We start from the raw sequence: 21,583 nt of genomic DNA, 5'->3' as shown, positions 1-21,583 counted from the left end.
AATCAGCTCATCAGCCATTTGAGTTGTGTTGGGGGTGACTGCACGGCGGCTTTGGCCCCGTCTTGGATCGTCCTTGCAGCTTTCACATCCTTTTTTGAACCGTTTGCTCCAACGCTTCACAGGGGCCAATGAAATACAATGTTCAACGTACACGGCAGCCGTATACGGCGACTAATTTCTTTTTGGGAAACACCTTCAGCTGTCAAAAACCTCACGACACCTCGCTGTTATACTTTTGGAGTGACCATTATGTCACGAAACCGTGTTCAACCCAGTGTATGAGAGCATTAAAGAACGTTTATCCTCACACCTGCCTGTCACTTTTGTAAATGAGAAATCCCTCTGTGCTACGCGCATATGCCTCGCACATAATGAATCGAACCAGTATTGCGCCGGGCGGGTTGGCTCACTTTCATTTGGCTCGCCCTCGTACCTTAGAAATGCGAAGATACAATGGAATATACAAATGTTAATATACAGCTTGATAAAAAGGGCAAAAAGTGTCACTGGAAACAAAGTTTCCTGCACGTATACACAAAACCTCGCAACAAGATATTTAGATATAGGTATAGATAGACAATAAATCTACGCATCTAAGAAAAAGTCACTGTATATAATGCGTCAAACAAGGCAAATGAACATGTTGCGCCACCACAGATTCACAGCCTCCCTCCCTCCACTCTCCCGGATGTATCGCGCGCGACAGGACGCGGCGCGCCTCCTTCCCGCTTTTCTCCCTTGCGCACACAAGATTGAACCACCATCGTCGGCTTATCGATGCCCCCCCCCCTTCGCCCCGCCCCCCACACTTTCACTCGCACATACAGCATGCGGCGAGCGGTCACGATGTTATCGCCCTTGGATTTTATACGGAACGTGAGGGCGACGGCAGGAATGCGCCTGGAGGGTCCATATAATTGCTATCGCAATAATATAGTAAGAGTATCCGGCAACTGAAGCGCCCGTTGCCCATTACTTTCCGCAAAAGAAGAAGTAACAAAATCGAACTTTCACCATGCGACAATTCGCTGCGCCGCAACGTCTTTTATTCTTTTGGGGGGCGGGGGCACGGAAACGAAAAATTGCAAAGGAAAGCATGTTGGTCACAATCGAATGCCTACTTTGGGCACCTAATGGGGCTACCGAAGGAATATCGAAGAAAACGTGAGACGCTTGGTCCACAGAGAATCATATGCATACTGCTCGGTATCCTACACCGGCGAGACAAAATTTTGCGGAAAGGTTGCACTCAAGCGAATGCGTTGCAGTCAGTCGAGTCCCCGCAGTGATGGCAGGGAGCGACCATGCATTGTTTCTTTTTCTCGCCTGCCAGCCAGAGAGCGTCCAAAACTCCGCCAGGCGAAAATCGACTCGGCCATAGAAAAACGAACGCGCATCGATATGCGCCGTGCGGTGGTCGGGGCAACAGGAGAAAACGTATGCGCTCTGGTTGGCTCCGACAGCCCGCAGGTAGCAAGAAAAAAAAGAAAAAAAAAAAGGAGACGAGGCTTACTGTGTCTTCGCTAATAATAGACTTAAGCTGAAGAATGAATAAGAACGTAGTTACCTTTGCTGGCTTTCGTGTCTTGACGTGGGCGCTTTGGCGTAGGGGGAAAAAAAATTGATATTTTCTGTGAGATGACGGAAAAAATGAACCACCACAAAGCTTCGTGGTTTCGTCTCATCGGACCTTGTTGCGTTTTTTGTCAACTCGTCTGATAGTGTGTTGATTTGGCTTGTCTCGTTGTATGGACCGATGTACGACTTTAGAAAAATCAATGCATCTTTGGCGACAAATGTTTATAACAACATTAAACCCGCAAAGTTACGAAATTGAAAATCTAAAGCACGACAGCGGAGATTTCAATGCACCTTTCGCATCAAAAGTTTATGAGAACGTTATACTCATAAAAGTTCCAGAATTGAAATCCATGCGCTCCGTAGATTCCGCGGCCTCCGCGAGATGCCTCGACGAGCCCGCTCGCCATCAAAACGCCCTTCAAGCTTTGCTCGGATGGGGCTCCTTGCGTCTTGTGACTACCGGTGCATGGGCCTTGCGGCGAAATCCAGCCCGATTTCGCAATGTTCGCGCTGAAATGTCTTTTCAAACGTGTAAACGACATTCTAGACAAAATCCGCAATGATTTCTGGCGCCGGGGTAGTTTTGGTCGGCGGCGCATCACAGCACGAAAAAATTTCGGGGGGGAGGGGGAGGGAGGCTGAAGCCCCATGAGCGCCCCCCCCCCCCACCCCTCTGGCTACGCCCCTGCTGTACGTATGTATACTTTCGTGGGCACTTGTACTGAGGGACTACATACTTGGGAAGGACTATATTCTGGAAAGTATTTAATAAGACATTTCCATTGACGACGATTGACGACGACAAAAAGAAGGACGAAGAGAAGACGAACCTAAAGGCAGGAGGTTGTCGATGACCACAAGACCGCAAGGAGTAATTAAGGCCATCTTGGCCCCCGTATGATCAACCTGTCAAGTGTGAGAAGCGTTCAAGCGGGCGTCCCTATGTCGACATCATGCCCTCTTCTCCGAAACAGCGCCACCCCTTTTATTCCCCGAGCTGACGCAAAAAGGACGAAAAGAAGACAGACCGAAGGGCAGGAGGTCGCCGACGGCAGAACCTGACGAAAGCACTAATACTTCCACAGGCTCCCCGAGAAGACAGCGACGACCAGCAGACCGCAGGAGCTTAAGACCGTCCTGGCCCCCATGTTAAGCAGAACCGCTCGAGACCCGGATGAGCGTCACAACCATGTACCAATGAAATAAATACATTCTTTTCTACTTTTTTCATCATCAAGATGCCGGGCGTTGTCATTTCCTGATACTTGCGGTGAAGGCCCACCTAACCCGGTCGAGATCGTATATATAGGCAATTAATTGACCAACATGAATCCAAGAACATTGACACCTTTCACTTCAAGTGACTCCTTGCACATGCACGGCCCGTTTTCCTAACCATGACACTCTCACTCACACACCAGGTGACGTCGCCTATAGTAAAAAATTCTAGACATTTTTCTTTGCTCTTTAACATGCAAATGAAATAAAAACAGCCGTTACTCTGGTGAACACGGGTATAGGTTGGCAAGGCTTTATCGTGTACTTAAGCTCTTATAAAGAGTGGCAAGCGTTGTCGTGTACTGAATGTCTCGCGAAGACTGTATCTTCGGCCGGCCGCTACGAAACAACGCACACGTCAACGCGCCTCTCATCGCACCACACACAGCACGGCAACATGTTCAGTCCGCAGACGCCACGACCGCCACGTCGCTCGAGTATCGCGGCCGATATAGGGCACGCCGAGGCTCTCTTTCAACAACGATGAAGGATTTGCCGTGTGCGTCGCCGGCAAATGTTTTGGCGAGACGATCGACATGACTCGAAGTCTTACGATGCGCGGTTTCCGTCACAGCATCGGGTGGCGTCGGTACACAGCGTGACGTCCTTGGGCCACACATGACACGGGGCGCGGCGCCATTCACATGCGCGCCACGTGCACGGTGCCTGCTCGGATCATGGTGGACAGGGTGAGCATGAGGACGAACACGATGAGCATCACCCCGACGCCGCCGTACCAGTAGCGCAGCCACTTGCGGCGCGACGACGCCAGCACGGAATCCTCGATGCTCCAGCTCTCCGTCGACTTCATGGCACCTGCCTTCTTCGTCTTCCTTTTCGCCTCTGCAACGTACGCGTCGCATTGAAAGCACGGACAGCATAGAAGCGGCTATTCGACGTTGGCGTTCATCCCTCCCGCCGGTGCGCCAGTGCATGCACCTGCACTTAATTTTGTCGCGGTCAGTGAATCAGCCAAACCTTCCTCGTGTCATTACCTCAGGGCCTATTCCAGTCCCAAATTGGTTTACGAAATTACGAAACTGTTGCGGCCGGCTGTAACATTAACGAAATTTTAGAATTCGAGCAAGTATAAAAAATCACTAAAATGCACCAGTGCTTTCTTGTTAAACGTGCGAGTAGCTCACCCTGTTTTAATTGTCGACTTGCTAGAGGGACGCATGAACTATATTTCGCCGCAGAATGCCATCAACTACGAGTCGGCGTCGCCCATGTGGTTTCTCCCCAAAGAGCAAGCTCGTACGCCCCGTGATGATATTAGAACCGGCGCATCCAGCAACACATAGCCGAATCGTATTTTCACTGCGACGACACAGAATAGGAGAATGATAACTGAAACGCATTTTCAGTAACAAAATTATATATATGGCGAACAGCCAGCCAAGATTGTTCTCGACATATATTTCGAACACGCGCAAATTGTGGTCCTGGAATTTGTTAACGAAGAGAAAATCACACATCCACCCGTTCGTAGCAATTGCTACAAAGGAAACCCATACGCGTTCCTCGAAAGGAATTTGTGAATATGTGAATTTAGGAATTTGTGTTAATGTGCGAGGAGCTGTTGCTATAGTTGCCATATATATCGCTCCAAATTTTCACGCTGCATTCTCTGAACAGTGAAAATAACTAAACACACCAGCTTAACGCGCATCTAAAGGCTTCAGACAAATATGTTTGCGAATTACTTGTGCAAACGCTTCTCCTCAGGGAGGCGCTATATAGTTTCTCCGTGACAGTGATGATGAGGAGCATGATTGCATCATCATCAATTTCACGAAAACGTATAACAGTATTGCCTGTAATATCCAGTCGTTGTGCGGATATGTATGTGGCAAACTTAGAGAGAACTATAGCTTTTTTTTTTCCACAAGGAGTGGTTAAACTATATCGCAAAACAAAAGCTGTCCATAGCCTGTAGACGCCTTCCCGCTCGACGCAACGCTGATCAACACGGTTTCCCTACAAGAACTGCTGCCGCTTGTTGAGCATGCCGCTCTGGAAAAGACCGCACATAAGAACACAGTGCGAAGTATTTTGAGTAAAACGTTCGAAGTCACGTTGTGAAGTGAGAGCAATGACCACTTGAAAGCTTGAGCCGTTTGATGAAAGCTGAAAGAATTTTGACCCCTCATGCCGCCGCTGACATCAATAGGGGCACGATGACACCACGCTGACGTGGCGAATTTGTTGCGCCGGGTCTAATAGCCATTAGTTGACTCTCGGCCGGACGACGCTGATAAAATATAATTTGCCGTCAAAGAGACTGTCGGAGTGCGTTTCTACCGACATGCTCTCCTATCCTCTGTATTGTTTCGTGAGTTATCGCCAAAACAGCGTTCAGTGAAGCGCCGACAACGTAGTCCAGATACCACAAGCCTTCCGTCTTCACGGTGATATGCCCGAGGTGGAGGACCTGAAAGTCTCTGAACGTTGTTCCACCGGTGGCATCATCGACAAGGACTTCCAGGCGCCACTTCAGGGAGTTGATCCACACCGAGAACTTTACGCCCTTTGAAGCCAGCGGGATACCCAGTGTGTGCGAAATCTGCAGGTCTCTGAAGCTGGCTTCGTAGGCGACGCCTCTTTGTTCCTTTGCCTTGAAACCCGATGTCAGTGTTGCCCACACGCCAGCACTGAACACTTCGGGAGTGACCTGAATCGTCGCGCCGGACAGCATCATCGCGGCGTTCCACGGATTTCTTGTCTGAACGTCGTACGTCAAAACTGCAAGAGATAGATAGATAGATAGATAGATAGATAGATAGATAGATAGATAGATAGATAGATAGATAGATAGATAGATAGATAGATAGATAGATAGATAGATAGATAGATAGATAGATAGATAGATAGATAGATAGATAGATAGATACAATACCGAACTCCCATTATTTACTCTGCTCGGGATCATTTATCGGATGGTTGGATGGAGGGAGTAATGTTTAACAGTCTCGGAAGAGAACAGCAGTTTACGATAGGTAGCGAGGCACTGGAAGTGGTAAGGGAATATATCTGCTTATGACAGGTAGTGACCGCGGATCCGGATCATGAGACTGAAATAATCAGAAGAATAAAAATGGGCTGGGGTGCATTTGGCAGGCATTCTCAGATCATGAACAGCAAGTTGCCATTATCCCTCCAGAGAAAAGTGTTTAACAGCTGTGTCTTACCTGTACTCACCTACGGGGCAGAAACCTGGTGGCTTACGAAAAGGGTTCTACTTAAGTTGAGGACGACGCAACTAGCTATGGAAAGAAGAATGATGGGTGTAACGTTAAGGGATAAGAAAAGAGCAGATTGGGTGAGGGAACAAAAGCGAGTCAATGACATCTTAGTTGAAATCAAGAAAAAGAAATGGGCATGGGCAGTACATGTAATGAGGAGGGAAGATAATCGATAGTCATTAAGGGTTACGGACTGGATTTCAAGGGACGGGAAGCGTAGCAGGGGGCGGCAGAAAGTTAGGTGGGCGGATTAGATTAAGAAGTTTGCAGGGACAACATAGCCACAATTAGTACATGACCGGGGTAGTTGGAGAAGTATGGGAGAGGGCTTTGCCCTGCAGTGGGCGTAACCAGGCTGATGATGATGATGATGGGTGGATAGATAGATAGATAGATAGATAGATAGATAGATAGATAGATAGATAGATAGATAGATAGAGAGAGAGAGAGAGAGAGAGAGAGAGAGAGAGAGAGAGGATACCGAACTCCCATTATTCACTCTGGTCCTCGGGATCATTTATCGTGACAGCAGATACAACTAAAGTCCCTCTGTGCAGTTCCATGCAAATCATGTTTAAGGTCCCCGACCACTTGCCATTTTCGCCAATGCTATGCAAATATTTTCGTCTAACCCGCGAAATCTTCTGCGATTTTTCTCAACTCTCCTGGAAATCCTCTTCAACCTCTCAATTCTCTCAAATGGCGTTTCACACCATACCATTTCACAAATATTCTCTTGCAGAAGTCATTTTATATTTACTTATGCTGTCGTTTCCCGACTTCGGCGCGGTAAGTGTACCCACTGCCTGAGCCTATAGTTGTATTTACTGTGTACGCCACTCCACCAGGAGCAGCCATCAGACTTGGTAGCCTCGCTGGATGCACTTGTTTCTTGCTTGTCATGAAATTTAAATATTTCGTGTTCAAAATATATTTTCATCGTAGTTAGTGCTGTTTGAGGTTTTACATATATTAAATATTTAATAAAGCAGGCGTGAGGCGTAACTCAGTGCCTGAACAGGATCGAATCTCGAGGGAGACCTACAATTTTTTTTTTCGTCCCCTGATGCATTCGGTTACGGACATTTAGTCATCACAACGAGCTGCGCTTAATGGATCGTTTCGTCCGTCGCTCGTTGCAGTTCGTTGCTCAATGAAACGCATTGCTATGCCTACGCGCATGTGCGCTCTTTCACTCTTGAAAAGTGTTTTCCTTTTTGCCCTTACTGCATGGGCAGCAAACGAGAACGTTTGTTAGTACCTGGATAATAATTAATAACGCTTAGTTATTTTGATTACCTGCATCGATGCAAATGAAGAGAATAAAAGCAAATACTCTCGATTGTAGAACGAGACGCTTGTAGTCCATTTCTTTGTATCCGGGCGAATTTCGGGACGGGCTCGGCTCCTCAAGGCACAGCACCACTACGCCTTATCTCCGGCCCTGTGAAACAGTGCATTGTTTCATAGCGCTGTAGGTTCTCTACCACCGCTAACAATCCTAAGTATACCTGCAAGCGCATGACGTGTACTCTTCTTGTTGCCAATGTCTCAACATAATGGCATATACCCACGAGGGGGCTTCATCTTAAGAAGGTGGTAATATCACCAAACAGACGAAAATCGATAAATAAACCAGGCGACACGGTAAAAAAAAAATGTTTTCCTATATAAATAGAATCAGATATCTCAGCGCAAGAACAAACAGAAGGAGGGAAAAGAAAGTGGACCATCTCTGGCGCATACCCTAAGCAGCGTAGTCTTGGTTGATTTTGCTTCTTGAACAATGGTGACTACGCACTACGGAAAAGCCTGCAGTAAATGGGAACAAAAAGATAAAAGGCAGAAGAAAGAAATATTTTTACTAAGTATGGACAGCCGGGCTAGTTGGTTGTGATTAGCATTATGAAACATCGTTCCAGCGCACAATTGAACACGGACGAGAAGAGAAAGACAACACGAACGCCGGGTGTTGTTAAAAAAAAACGAAAAAAAAAAAACGGCGTTCGTGTTGTCTTTCTCTTCTCGTCCGTGTTCAATTGTGCGCTGGAACGATGTTTCATAATGCAAATATCTTTAACATTTTCAGTAGTATTACTGTTTATATCGTTAATTTCTTACACGCTCTGTTCACTGCAGATCAAATTCTTTAAATCTGCTCCGAATTTCTTAGTGCCAATGGCTCTTTGTCTCATATTTAACACTGTGATTTCTGAATAACGGGTTATCCTAGCTTTCTGTACTGCTATTTTATTATATATAGAATTTAATACTTCTTGCGAGAACACCAGACAACTCACAACTGAAACTGAGACTGAAAAAAAAAATAACGAAGTGAATTTGATGTTTTTCAGTGCAAATTATAAGTAGTAGAATGAGGATCGTGCTCAAGAGCTGACGACAGGCCTTTAGGAACATATGTGATGACCCAGCAGATCGAAGTGTGACGAAGGAGGATGATATACCGTATTTGCGTACATCGCGTACATGCAGTCCATCAAGCGAACACTTTAATAAAGGTATTCTCGCGTCGAGAACGTTCCTTGAAGATGAATCCGCGCTCGCCGACGTATCATACTGGGAAAACGTAACGTGTGCCATGACAAAAAAAAAAATAAAAATATGTGGGTTTATTGCACATACATTATAGAGTACAGTGTGTAAGACTCGGTGACGTTTACGACGACTTTCAACCAATAAAGTATGGGGTACCACGGATCGATACTCTTCAAAACATATATGTATCTGATCTGGGTCTATTAAAAGCTAATTCGAAGCTGTTTCAATGTGCAGGCGATAGATACAGCGCTTGCCCTCAAGGTGTCTGAATATAAAGCAGAGAATCAAACCTTTCAGCAGGATATTAGCAAAGTACTAGACTAATTTTCAGAGAATGCAATATTTGTAAATCGTAAAAAACATAGCTATATGTTTCAGAAACTCACACAAGAATATTTCCCTACATCTGGCTTGATACCTGCACGGTTTGATGTGTTCCCCGTGTAAGTGCCTGGTCTTAGTGTACGAACCGGTTGTTAAGTAGCTGGGTGTTCTTTTTGACCAACACGTTACGTGGACTGAACATGTTACCTATAAATCAAAAAGGATAAGGGCCGCTGTGGCATTGATGTACAACTACGAAGAAAAAAAAAAAAAGACTGAATTTGCGGATAACCATATACAAAACATTAGTTGAATATATATTCATATATGCGATAACATTATATGACACTTGCTCACACTATAAAAGACAAGCCTTCAACAGTACAATTAAACGAATTGTAAATGCAGTAACTTACGGTACAGTGTACTTACGGCGCTCCATTGCACTCAGTTGACATAGAAAAAAGATGTGTTCTTCTTGGTGCACTACGTATACATCAACTCTTTAATTTTCTTGTGTTTTCGCGGTATTACTTCTCTCATGATTTCAAGATACCAGTTCGCAAAGATGTAACATTGCGTACAACGGAGGGCTTCGTCAAATCACGTTGTCATACTAATTATGGTAGCTAGAGGCGGGACTATTATGTTCCAAGTCCTTTTAATCAAATTGATGGCCTGTTCGAAATTACCTCCAAAAGAAAAATGCATAAAGAAATTAGAAAATGGTGTGTGACTGTAGGATGGATGGATGAAAAACTTTAATAAGGTCCTAAGGTACACGACTCACCGCGCTGCGGGCCGCTCCCACGTTGGGACAGTCAGGCCTTGCCCGACCGCCGCATCGTGGGCCCTCTGGACAGCCCATAGTTGCGCCCCGGCATCGGGGCTCTTGATAGCGGAGAGCCACTTGTCTTCATTGATTTGTTCTGTGCCTCGTAACGAGGGGCAACGCCAGAGCATATGGTCTAGGCTAGCGATGTCATTGCAGTGCCTGCAAGAACTAGTGGCATAGGTGTCGAGATAAATTTTGTGGAATAAAGCCGGGTTGGGATATGAGCCTGTTTGCAATAATCTGAGGGTCAATGCCTGCACTCTGTTTAACTTCTTGTGTGGAAGGGGAAAGTCTCTCCTGCCGAGATAAAAGTGCTGCGCAATTTCGTTGTATGTGGTCGGTTGATCTCTGTTCTCCACCACTGCGGGCCGGCGTTGGAGTTCTCCATGGTCGTGGAAAGCGGTGTGACTGTAGGCATCGTTACTAGATTGACTGTAGGGGCCAATATATAATGTAACACAAAGGTCTTTAGATGTACTGCATTGCCTTGACATCAAAATACATTTATTTTTTTATTTTTCTCTCTTTTGATTTTTTTAACTTTAGAAATTAACACATCATTGATTTCTATGTAGAAAATCCAGCTTTTGTAAGATGCTGTTATATACACCTGGAATGTCATTTGTTTCTTAAATTTCGTGCAGAACGCTCTGTTGAATTTGGAAAAATAATGGGTGCATGTGATGATGATACAATAATTATGTGGCACAATTTTGTTATACGCATTTAGATGCTCTATCTAAAAAGAAAAAAAGGAAACTAAGCAGTACCTAACCAACATAAGACGTTCTCATATCCCTTAATTTCTGTCGATGCCCATTGTCAACTTAGGCCCATATTTTCGTGTGATAAAATTGAACTAAGTATGCAAACAAGATAGAGGTGCACATGAAGATAGATGTTATAATTTGAAGTGATGAACATAGCTCGAACAAAAGGGATGCCTATGGAGCCCACGTTACAACAAAGAGAGAGAGAGAGAGAGAGAGAGAGAGAGAGAGAGAGAGAGAGAGAGAGAGAGCTTATTATAAGAAGACAGAGAGGTCGGCCTGAACCATACCTGAACTAACGCGCTCTTGCCTGCTACTCTGCACAGGGGGAGGTGGAACGGGGACGTAAAGGTGTGATGAGTGATGGTGATGGCAGGGGACTCTACAGTCTATGCAAGGGCGTTGAAAAAACATGTTTACGTGTTTAACAGTGTCAAGTGCAAACAACCTGCGCGAACGTCCCAGCTGGACCTAGTGGTCTGTTTCGTTCTTTTTCTTCTAATCTTTCTTTGTCTTAAAGTACACTTGCCCTTGCTTTTCTATCCTCGAATGCGCTTTCAGGTGGTTTCTGAGGCTACCACTCTGATACGAGACAATCGTAGAAACAAAGGGCCCCGTGGTACATGGCGGAAAAAGTTGCTCCGTGTTTGTTCTTCTGAGATGAAGACCGACGACCAAAGAACTCTGGCGTTTTCACTAACGCATATCGAGAATATAAAAGATTCTGATGCATGATTGGATCCGCATTGTTCTCTTGCATAAATATAAAATAGCTTGAATATGAGTTGTCAGTGCATATATTACTTAGGCATTATTAGCGTTCTCTTGTCAACTACTTACGACCATTTTGCCCTTCTCTGAGAAGCCAAGAAGCTCTAATTAATCAAATTATGCAAGAGTCGTCTGAACTAAACGTTTTCAGAATGCAGTGAAGATTGAGTGGATGAGTTCATACATTTACGTTTGAGGGTGTCTTCCATCAGAGAATATGGTAATCAGGTTGATGTTTTCAATTGCATCAACAACATCTAGTGTAAAGTCCAAAGGTTTTCTGCACACTGGCTGCCATAGATTTTCATACAATAATTATTGTATGAAACTCTATGCTGGCTGCCATTCCGCCTTACTGGCGAACACTCCTTGAACCTGTGTAGCCGCGCCGGCATCGCCACTAACTTAAAACATGGCCGCGCCCTTGTGAATCTAAAAATGTGCTCCTAGCAACAGCGCGTCAAGCTCGATTGTAATGTATAATTCAGTTGTTAGAAAGTGCTCGCTGGCTTGTGACCATCTGCGTTCAGTGCGGAGACTTGTCTGGACACTTCGCTCTGCAAGTCACACGCAAGGCAGAGCACGTTGCGAAGATACCGCAAGGACGCTTCTAGAACATCGCTGTATCAATGGTAGGTTGTGTCGTCCTCCTAGGAATGGAAATCAATGACTACTTGTGCTTAGCACGCGAAAGCGAGGTTTTAATGCTTTACCAAATGCTACAGACATAGACGTGGGTTATCTTACGTTATTTGCTCTTGTCGCCCCGCCACCTCTGCTGCAGAACGAAACCAAGCAATGTCTTACGGAACGAGCGCAGAACTTTCATACAAACCAAAAACGAGGAAGACCAAGGTTGGGAAGCAGAGGAGAAACCAGTACAGAGAGCTGATGAAAGGTATGCCAGCTTATTTAATATCCAATGCCTCATTATTTGCCTGCGTAGCATGAACACCGGCATTAATAAGCGAAACTCGGATGAAAATCTGCGGTTGCGTGCAAACCGTGACTGCTTTGAGCGTTGGTAATTTGCACAAGAATTACATCTGTTAGGTAGCGCATCTTTTAATCTTTGCTTTTTTTTAGAGAGATGTCAGATTTTTTTAGTTTCATTCTGTGATAACGTCAGGAAGCTGTTGCCTGTCGGCTTGTCTTTTACTGTTGTCAGCCCCAAGAACGGGGCGTAATGTGCTCACTTCCGTCTGTTCAATAAGTGACCGATTTCTTCCAGTTCTCGAAGCCCACAAAATGAAACTGGAAGGACCTGGCCAGCTTTCAAATGGAAACACGTATCATAGGAAGGAAATCATACTGACCATTCCGTCAACGTGTAACGTTATATCGTTGCCAATTAACTGCGCCGGCTGCACCATCACTTGTGAAAAATGTGCTTGCAACACTGAAGTGCCTAGTGTAGACAATTACGTAAGTAGCGGTGCATCTTTGTCTGGTTCATTTTTATAAATGAGGAATAGGAATGTCTGTACAAAGATACACACAAAGCAGTTTTCTGTACATTCTTCTGTACGTTCTTCTGTCTAGAATTAAGTCAGTTGCACTCGTAAGACTGATGCAAACTTTCCAACGAGGAGAGAGAAGCGTTTTTACTAACGCATATCGAGAATATAAAAGATTCTGATGCATGACTGGTTCCACATTGTTCTCTTGTAAGGGCACTTGCATAAATATAAAATAGCTTGAATATGAGTTGTCAATGTATATATTACTTAGGCATTATTAGCATTCTCTTGTCAACTACTTACGGCAATTTTACCCTGCTCTGGGAAGCCAAGAAGTTCTAATTAATCAAATTATCCAAGAGCCTTCTGAACTAAACGTTTTCAGAATGCAGTGAAGATGCAGTGGATGAGTTAATACATTTACGTTTTGGGTGTCTTCTATCAGAGGACACCAGGTGTTTTCAGGGAATTTGACAGATCTGGAAGTTTCAAGGGAAAAAATGGGAAATCTTCACCCTTGTTGCTTTTGACTGAGGAAATTGGTGCTCACAGTGGTTGTGACAAAGCTAGTAAAGAAGAGAACGAAGTTTTGACTGGAACCTACATAGTCTGCAAATAATGGTGTGTTTTGATGGCCTTGTTAATATGGGACTGGTCAGGTGGCTAAAATATCATGAAACACATGATTCAGTCACCTGATTTACAGCTTCCTGGTAGTAGTTGTTGAAAATTGAAGGCTGGCACAAGAACTTGGAAATCTAGAAACCACCATTTTTACCTTGTGCCTGAATCTCGGTGTCTAGGCTGTCAGAGAATTTTTATAAAAGCAGTTAAAAAAAAAAAAGTTGATATCAGGGAACTTGAAAGGCCCCCAACGTAGTAGACACCCTGTTATCTTAATCAACTGGGATTTTGAATCATTGCTTGTCTTCTGTAAATAGCTGCCTGCAATGGTGCACATTGAACCATGCTCGCAGGATGAAGTCACTGCAACTGCATGCGCACCAGCAACTTCGAGCCAGAGCCGCTTGAGAGAGTCGCAGCCCATAGAAGAAGAGGACCTACTGGCTCTTCAAGGAGATGCGGAGCTCATGCCGACCGTGTTGCCCTTCACGTCTCATGGTGCCATACCTTATGATGTAGACCTGACGGAAGACGACCAGCATGGGCCGCTGGCAGAGTCCGCGACTGTAAAGTTGCCCGTTTCGTCAGTTTCCAAAAAGAAGGCGGAGCCTGCCGTGTTCCGGCTTACTCCTTCACAACACGAGAAGGTGGCTAAGGTTAAGAAAGCGGACCTTGAAAGGCTGGCACAGGAGATGCAGATACGCATGAGCATGCGAGCCTTTGTTGAAGTATGTGCACACGCAAACCTGGTGAGTGTACCTACAGCTGTAGCTGATGAGTTCCCTTGTTGCGTAACGTTTCCGAGCTGATTGTCGTGATTTTGCAGCTTATCCTATTTTGAGCAATGGGATGAGGACATTTTTGACTTGTCATTCTTTTAGTAAATTGCTGGTGAATGCCAGAGGGCCCTAAATAATTTATATAGCAAACCAGTTCCAGTAGCACAAACCAGTAATATACATATCAAATCAGTAATACAAACTATTGTAAAAACCAGTTGCAGTTTTGACACCTAGCCACTCAATGTGTCATGACATCACGGTGAGCCACAAGCAAGTGCAGCCTGAAGAAATGCGTGCATCAGTGTAGTTTATAATTTACACCACCAATCTACACTCTTTGCTACACGCCGTCTTCAAATGTTGTTCTGTGTCATGACAATGACATGTTGATGACGATAATGTTGATGACACCAGTTATGGCATTTTGAGACCAACTTTAGCATAAATATAACTCTTGAGTATTTATCACCATCATACTTGCCAAATGTGATCCGTCTATGCGTGAGAAGCTAGTGATTGAGTTTACACAATTTCAAAAATATGTGTCAGTGAATCAGCACACCTTTAAAGTGACACTAAAGGAAAATATTAAGCCAAATTAGATTGGTAGATTATTCATCTAGAAGTCTATTATCATTTTATTTGTGCCAATACATGACTGTTGGGTAGAAAATCACCACCATAAGTTCCGCCACTGCTGCTCCTCAATTCATATCACCCACACCAAAACTTGGAGGAATTGACGTAATCCTCGCAGACCTCGCTCTCTGCCACTCTCTGCGAATCAGCAGCTGTCAGAGGCGTGAGCATCAGTGGGCATCAGAGAGAGCCAGTGCTGACAAGACATGAGTGGTGCCATAGTTCAAAATGATGGTGCCACTCATAAATTATTTATTTTGTCATTTTCCCACTTACAAAAGCTCTGTTCTCATTATCAATAATAGCATTGTTATTACATAAGCCTAATCGTTCAATCTAGCTCAACTTAATATTTTATATTTCTTTAGTGTCCCTCCTCTCCTAGCTGATTGTAAAAATGTATAGGAATCGGAAAATTTAGAAAAAATGCAGCATAATTTTTATCATTGTGTAACTCTGCCATAAACAACGGTATCAAGTAAAGCAGCCAAAACTGTTTCATTATGTGCCACTCTGAATTATACCTATCATATCTCTACAGCATATTCAAAAATTTTGCAGAACTTGCATAAGTGATGTAATCATTTCAGAAAAGCTGTAGCCTAATACATTGTACTTTTCCACTTTAGAGGATATAACAGATACAGTTTGCTTACATTTGTATCTGTTTTTAATGCAGAGTTGTGTGCCTAGTAACCTTGTGCTTCAATTTTATTTGAAACTTGCTGAATATTGGCAGTTAATTATTTAATTTAAAGCCCTATACCAAAGTTTGCTTCAACACAAGCATAATGTAGTCTTCTCTCACTAAGTGCAACAAATTTCATTCAGATTGGTTCATCAGTTGTTTAATGGGAGCGTTTCAGATGTAGTATTTGAAAGGAGAAATTGGTTAGTCTTGAGGCTAAAGCATATATTTATGGATTGCTTATGAAGGACTCTTTATTGTGTAACAAACTGGAGTCTTGACGATTTCTTTTTTAGGGACTTGCTTTATACTTAGATGGCGGAAATGGTGTAAGAGAGATCAGAGGGCAAACAGAAGTCAGTTGTAATTGCTACTAGCATTACATTTTGGCTAAGCAAATCTACTCCAACTGAGCAAACTTTGAATTTCAGTTTGACTTTTTACATCATTTCCTATACACGATTGTTGGGGAGCTGATAGTGTCATGGAAAGCCCAGGAGACAACAGGGCAGTAGACAAAATTGCCATAGGAATAAATTTATCTTTGCTGAGCTAGTGGCAGCTACATCAGTGTGCCACCCATCGTCATTTTTTTTTCAGTTGGACCAAGCCTTGTCCGCCCTGCACTATCATCGACAGCGATCTAGAGAACAGAAGAAAGGCATCACTGTGGTTGATATTGGAATCTACAACTCCCTCATCAGAGGCTATGCTGCGAAGGTGATGTTTATACTGTTGCATTGTAATGACAGTGAAGGACTAAACACTGTCACGAGTTAAAAATCCAAATTCTTATGGGCCAAACTTGTGTCCAGAAAGACAAGGAATGCAAATTACTGTGACAGTAGCAAGCACAGTTGCCGCTTGTAGATTCAGCCTCACGGGTCAAGTGTGCCTGCTATTTATACATAACTTAGCATACATTCCAGAGCAACCATTGGTGCTCGCATACATTCGAGAAAGTGCAGCACTATTCATGATGTACGCACAGTCATATCATACATGCTTCCTTTGCCACAGGATCGACAACAATGTTAAAGAAATTTTAAGTACTGTAGACATGTTTTGTACTGAGCAACAACTTAATAACGGTCAAAAACTGGGGGAAAATGGAAACGGCAAAAAGTTAGACAATGATGTATAGCAATACCTACTGCTACGTTGCTAGCACACAGCCCAGTCTCAGCTACAAACGTTTGGCCATTAGCTTCACAATAACAAATGAGTTTTCTTGTCTTCTGGGCCAAGGTTTTCTAAAGATTCTTTTCTTCTTGCTCTTCATAATTGGCTTGTATGCCACTAGCCACCATTATTGCCAGTATCAGTAACAAGCAATGGATTATACATAGCAGTCTATGTTTTTGACATCTATGTTCTTGAAATTTGGCAGGCATTTATTGGCATTTGTTTCCCTAAAATATGTTGGCTGCTATCGGCAACTATTTACAGTGCTTCTTTTCCGGTTTTGTTTGCCACTGTCTTCGTTTAAAAACAATTTCTTGCTATGTGCAGCCAATTAGTCCAGGCTAACCCTGTTCTCAAGGTCTGGAGAATTTTTCGAGATTGCTACACAGGTTTGATATACCACTCTCAGTCTCCCATAGGTTGGGAACCTACAATGGCAGTTTAGTGTGAATGCAAATCCAAATTGCTTCATTAACAGGCCTAAACGGCACTCTGAAAGCTGTGAAACTGTATGGCTGTGAAAAACGAGCAGTATCATTAAGAAAAGAATATTGCTGAAGTACCACATGTGCAAATCTTGTCTGAAAAACTAACAGAGATAGAAACCATCGTGTAGCGTCCCAGTTTTTTTGGCTGTCATTGTACAGTTAAACCTCGATATAATGAACTTCAATATAACGACATTGTCGATATAATGAAGTATTTAACTTTTCATAACCTCTTGTCAATAGAACGTCATGTATGTAGAACCTCAATATAACAAAGTGTGTTTGCATGAGATTTCAATATAACGTAATTTCACTGCCGCTGCAGAGGAATGCTAAAACAATAATTGGAAACTTCCACGGGCGCAGATGGTCAAATGATTGAATTAAAAGTGGCTGCTCGCAAACACGCCTCTCAAATCGTGTGCCATGCAACAAGAGTGACCGTCGAAGTGGAGCCGCATGATGTTCCATATAAAGTCCAAATTCGATAAGATCCTATTGCGCCCCACGCACCGTGTGCTTTAGGTGTGAGTGAAAGTGTGAGAGGGAGAGACAGGAAAGACGGTGGCTTCACGAGTGCCACCTTCCCACGTGAGCATAGGGAAAGAGGGTAAGGGGAGCAAGCTCAATCAAGCCCGCGAAAGGGCAGGGCAAGTTGGCGCATGTCTCGGCCATGGCTGTGCATGGCTGTGAGCGTGGCTGAGTGCATGCGCAGCTTCGCACCGTGCTTGAGGGTTAAAGTGCCACGTGTGCAAAGAGTGGGCATGCTGAGACAGCGTGGCATCATGTAAGCTGTGTTCCGGCATGTTTAGTTTTGGAGGTTGTGTAATCTCGAGTTTTGGTGACCCGTTGGAGTGAGAGGCAGACGAATCATTTGCTCTCCATTTCCGACGCTTTTCATGATAGCATCGTTCCAGTGCAGGCGACGCTATCAGCCGCGGAGGCAGAGTGCACAAGAAAGCATGGCTGGCTTCGCTTAATCCATGCTGCCGATGTGAAGATATCGATGTGACGAAACCGTGTCATTCGTCGCTGACTGGCAAATTCATCAAAATGAATTGCTTTCTCCTACAAATTTGCTTTTTTCGAATGCCTGATAATTCAGAAAGTTGTGCAGCTGCTTACCGTGTGAGAAAAATTGATCGGTGACTGTACTTATTTGCATAAAAGGTCGAATTTCAATACAATGAAATTTCGATATAATGAAGCAAATTGCCGATTTTACCAACTTCGTTATATTGAGGTTTAACTGTATTTCATTAACAATTCCTTACTTTACAGGGGAAGCTGTCTCGTATACAGGAAATCATGCACACCATGGAACACGACCACATCAAGCCGAATGCTGCCACATTCGCAGCTCTGCTCGAGTGCCACACATTGCAGAAGAACTTCTCACGGGACAGTGTGGAGAAAGTCATTGAAGAAATGAAGTCTCATGTGAGGCAACACTGAATTCATTGTACTTTTCTTTTTCTTCTCCTAACTGCAATTGAATTGAGTAGGAGCAGGTACTGTCATACATTAATATGTCTGTCACAATATGTTGACTGTTGACACAATCATTCCATGCTACCTTTACCTACCTATGCAGCATAAATTTGGAAGTGAACAACAGCATTTGAAAAGAAGCTAAGAGCAGCGCAACGAATGATGGAAGGAAAAGTGATGGGCATAATGTTATCCTATGTTATAATAACATAACATAATGTTATGGGATATGTGGTTATGTGGTAGGAAGACAGTGGTATGAATTAATGAGTAGATGGGTGTACCCAATATTCTAGTTGAGATTAAGAAGAAATGGTGCTGGTGAGACCATCTACAATGGGATTGAGCTGATGGTTTATTTGGGTAATAAGAACAGGTGCCGAGGCAAGGGAACTTCACTTGAGGGTAGCAGCAGATTAGATATTGGGACGAGATTAGGAAATTTGCTTGCATAAGACTGAGTTAGGTGTCACAAGCCAGCTGTAATTGGAGATTGCTGGGGCAGTGTCCTGTAAGTAGACATAAAAGAGGCTGATAGTGATGGTACCCCACAAACACATTTTTTAGGGAATAACTAGTAAGTGTTAATGGCATGGTATTTGGGCTATCGACGCATGTGTAATCAATATCCCTGTGCGCTGCCTTCGGGACTGGCTTAATTGGGTGCAGACACGAGTGCACTGTGTGGAAACGTATTAGTTAACAGGCGTGCACAGCCTGTTATTTCTTTGATATGCCTTCTCGGACTATTTTCAGCTTCTAAGCATTAAAGAAAATTTTTTTCACCAAGGCACACAAAAGATGGAGCAAGCAAAGCACTTTTACATCGTAGCATGGTGTAACCTTGTGATTTTAGCTATCTACCAAATAGCCGGAGATTGTGCAGTCTCAGCAAAGAGAATGACAGTACAAGAAATGCAAAATCCGTGAGCATGCCTAAATTGCCAAGTATGTGCAGACACCCTTTCAGTCTTGAGGGAGTCAGTGAAATGTAGGGGGCTGGGTGTGTGTGTGTGTGTTTGTGAATTGAACTACAGTAATATCTTGCTGTAATGAAGTTGAAGGGGGATTACAAATTGCTTCTTCATAACCAATTCTTCGTTATAGCCACTGCCTACCTTTAGCAGTGTGGAAAGGTCAGCGCTACGTTCATTTACAGAAAATTTGCTTCATTACAGCAAGATCTTAAATATATGGGTTTCTGTGGCAATTTCAGTGGAACTGCGATTGCTTTGTTACATTTATATTAGTTTGGTGTAATGCATTTCGTCATAATTAGGTTTGGCTGTAGCACATATATTCTGCTGTATGTGTTTTTTAGCACTGTGTGTTGTCCTTTTAGCGCAACATGGGTTCTCAGTATGATAGACCAACTAGCCCGAATTACTGTTTCGATCAAGTTCTTGGGTAGATTATATTGCTTTTGAAATAAAAATTCTATTTGTCACAGACAAGGCAAGCAAACCACAATATCTGAATGATTAAATGTTTTTGTTCGTGTTCTGCGAGGTTTCTAGATAAGTTAATATTGCAGTGGAATATATGAGTTTTTATTTTACGTCATATTAATTTCTCGTCATTTAGATATTGCTGTTGCTGTTTTAATTAAGCGTAGTTTTTGTCAGCCCTAAGTCTTAGTTAACAGAAAATATCCAAAATCAGCAAGTGCACTTCTCTGCCGATCTTGCCTGACCTGAACAAGATGGTGAACACCAAGCTAAAATCATAAACAAAGCGCCAGCATGTGAACCGGTGCCGCAATCCCGACCTGCTGTGGTAGCTAGGTGCCTCAGAACGTTTGCTTACGGAATTTCACATATTGCCTATTGTGGGTTGGCTGATTTAACATATTTCTATGGTCCCTTTGTGATCCGCCTGAAATTTGGTCCGCTGTAAACTTGCAAGCAAGAGATGTCACCTTTTGTATGGAAATGTGGAATGCACATTTTTGTATTCCATCGCAAATGACTGGTCTCTTACGTGTTGTTGTTTTTAGGGGATTGTTCCTCAGCAACTGTTCACGGATTGTAAATTTCTCGGAAATCAGCGGGAGCGTGTGCTTGAGGTAACTCTCTTGCTGTGTTCTCTTTGTGTCCTTTTGTTGACATTTTAAAGAAGTCACTCACATGACATTTTGACTTGTCATTCTTATGCATTAAATGAAGATCCAGCCTCCCTAAAGCCTATACTCGCAGACAGTTTCTTCTGGTAATGAGCAGGGAGCTACACAACGAAAGCATGCAGAAGTAAAAGTGCTCCTGAAAATGGTTCCACGTTCTTGTCTATGTTAGTGTGAGATGTGGTGGAGAGAAAAACAAAATTTACGTCAGCAAAATAACCAACAAAATACACCACTGAATGGTTAATTTGACTTATTTTTCTTACTTTCTCATCGGCGTTTCGCCAAGTGTGAAACCGTTGCATGTGGAAGCCAAGCAAATTCAGTATCTGTTTCAAAAAACCAAAACCACTGTCAAGCTATGCCAGAATACTTTGCACAGTAACATGTACAGAAGCTCCACCCCCATAGCTTTCCCTCCATTGTCACTGAAATTTGTCTGCGAGTATAGAAAGAAGTACTGGCAAGCATCTGAGTGCTGTAAATAACTTGACAAAATATCTGTTTCTATGAACCAGTTGTGGCACCCGGCACGTGGTTGCATTGTGATGTCATGATACATTGGTTCGCTCTGTTCCTGCAGTCGCTGTGGCTGCCATAAGTGAGTGCGGCCAGAAGAAACAACCGTAGCATGTTTGTTAACTTTTTTTTGAGCGACGTCATCATAGCCAGCTTTATTGCTACACGACATTAGCAAATATTGCTGTCATGGCGTCATGATAATGTTAATAACGCCAGGTCTTA

General features: G+C 43.5%; 1 protein-coding gene across 1 annotated transcript in view; it reads left to right on the top strand.

Annotated features, from left to right (window-relative positions):
- The first annotated feature begins 11,769 nt into the window (after window positions 1-11,769).
- PolrMT (mitochondrial RNA polymerase) overlaps window positions 11,770-21,583 on the top strand; it is a 69,020-nt gene continuing 59,206 nt past the window's right edge. Inside the window, exons 1-7 of the mRNA XM_050168443.3 lie at window positions 11,770-11,995; window positions 12,148-12,261; window positions 12,595-12,788; window positions 13,801-14,196; window positions 16,157-16,276; window positions 18,511-18,669; window positions 20,717-20,785. Of these exons, the coding sequence (XP_050024400.2) occupies window positions 11,839-11,995; window positions 12,148-12,261; window positions 12,595-12,788; window positions 13,801-14,196; window positions 16,157-16,276; window positions 18,511-18,669; window positions 20,717-20,785 (1,209 nt within the window). The 5' untranslated portion in view covers window positions 11,770-11,838. The remainder of the gene's footprint in view (window positions 11,996-12,147; window positions 12,262-12,594; window positions 12,789-13,800; window positions 14,197-16,156; window positions 16,277-18,510; window positions 18,670-20,716; window positions 20,786-21,583) is intronic.

The sequence above is a fragment of the Dermacentor andersoni genome, chromosome 3 (assembly GCF_023375885.2).
Source record: "Dermacentor andersoni chromosome 3, qqDerAnde1_hic_scaffold, whole genome shotgun sequence".
In the NCBI taxonomy this organism is placed as follows: domain Eukaryota; kingdom Metazoa; phylum Arthropoda; class Arachnida; order Ixodida; family Ixodidae; genus Dermacentor; species Dermacentor andersoni.
The sequence above is the reverse complement of the archived record's forward strand: the minus strand, read 5'-3'. Positions and strand labels throughout refer to the sequence as shown.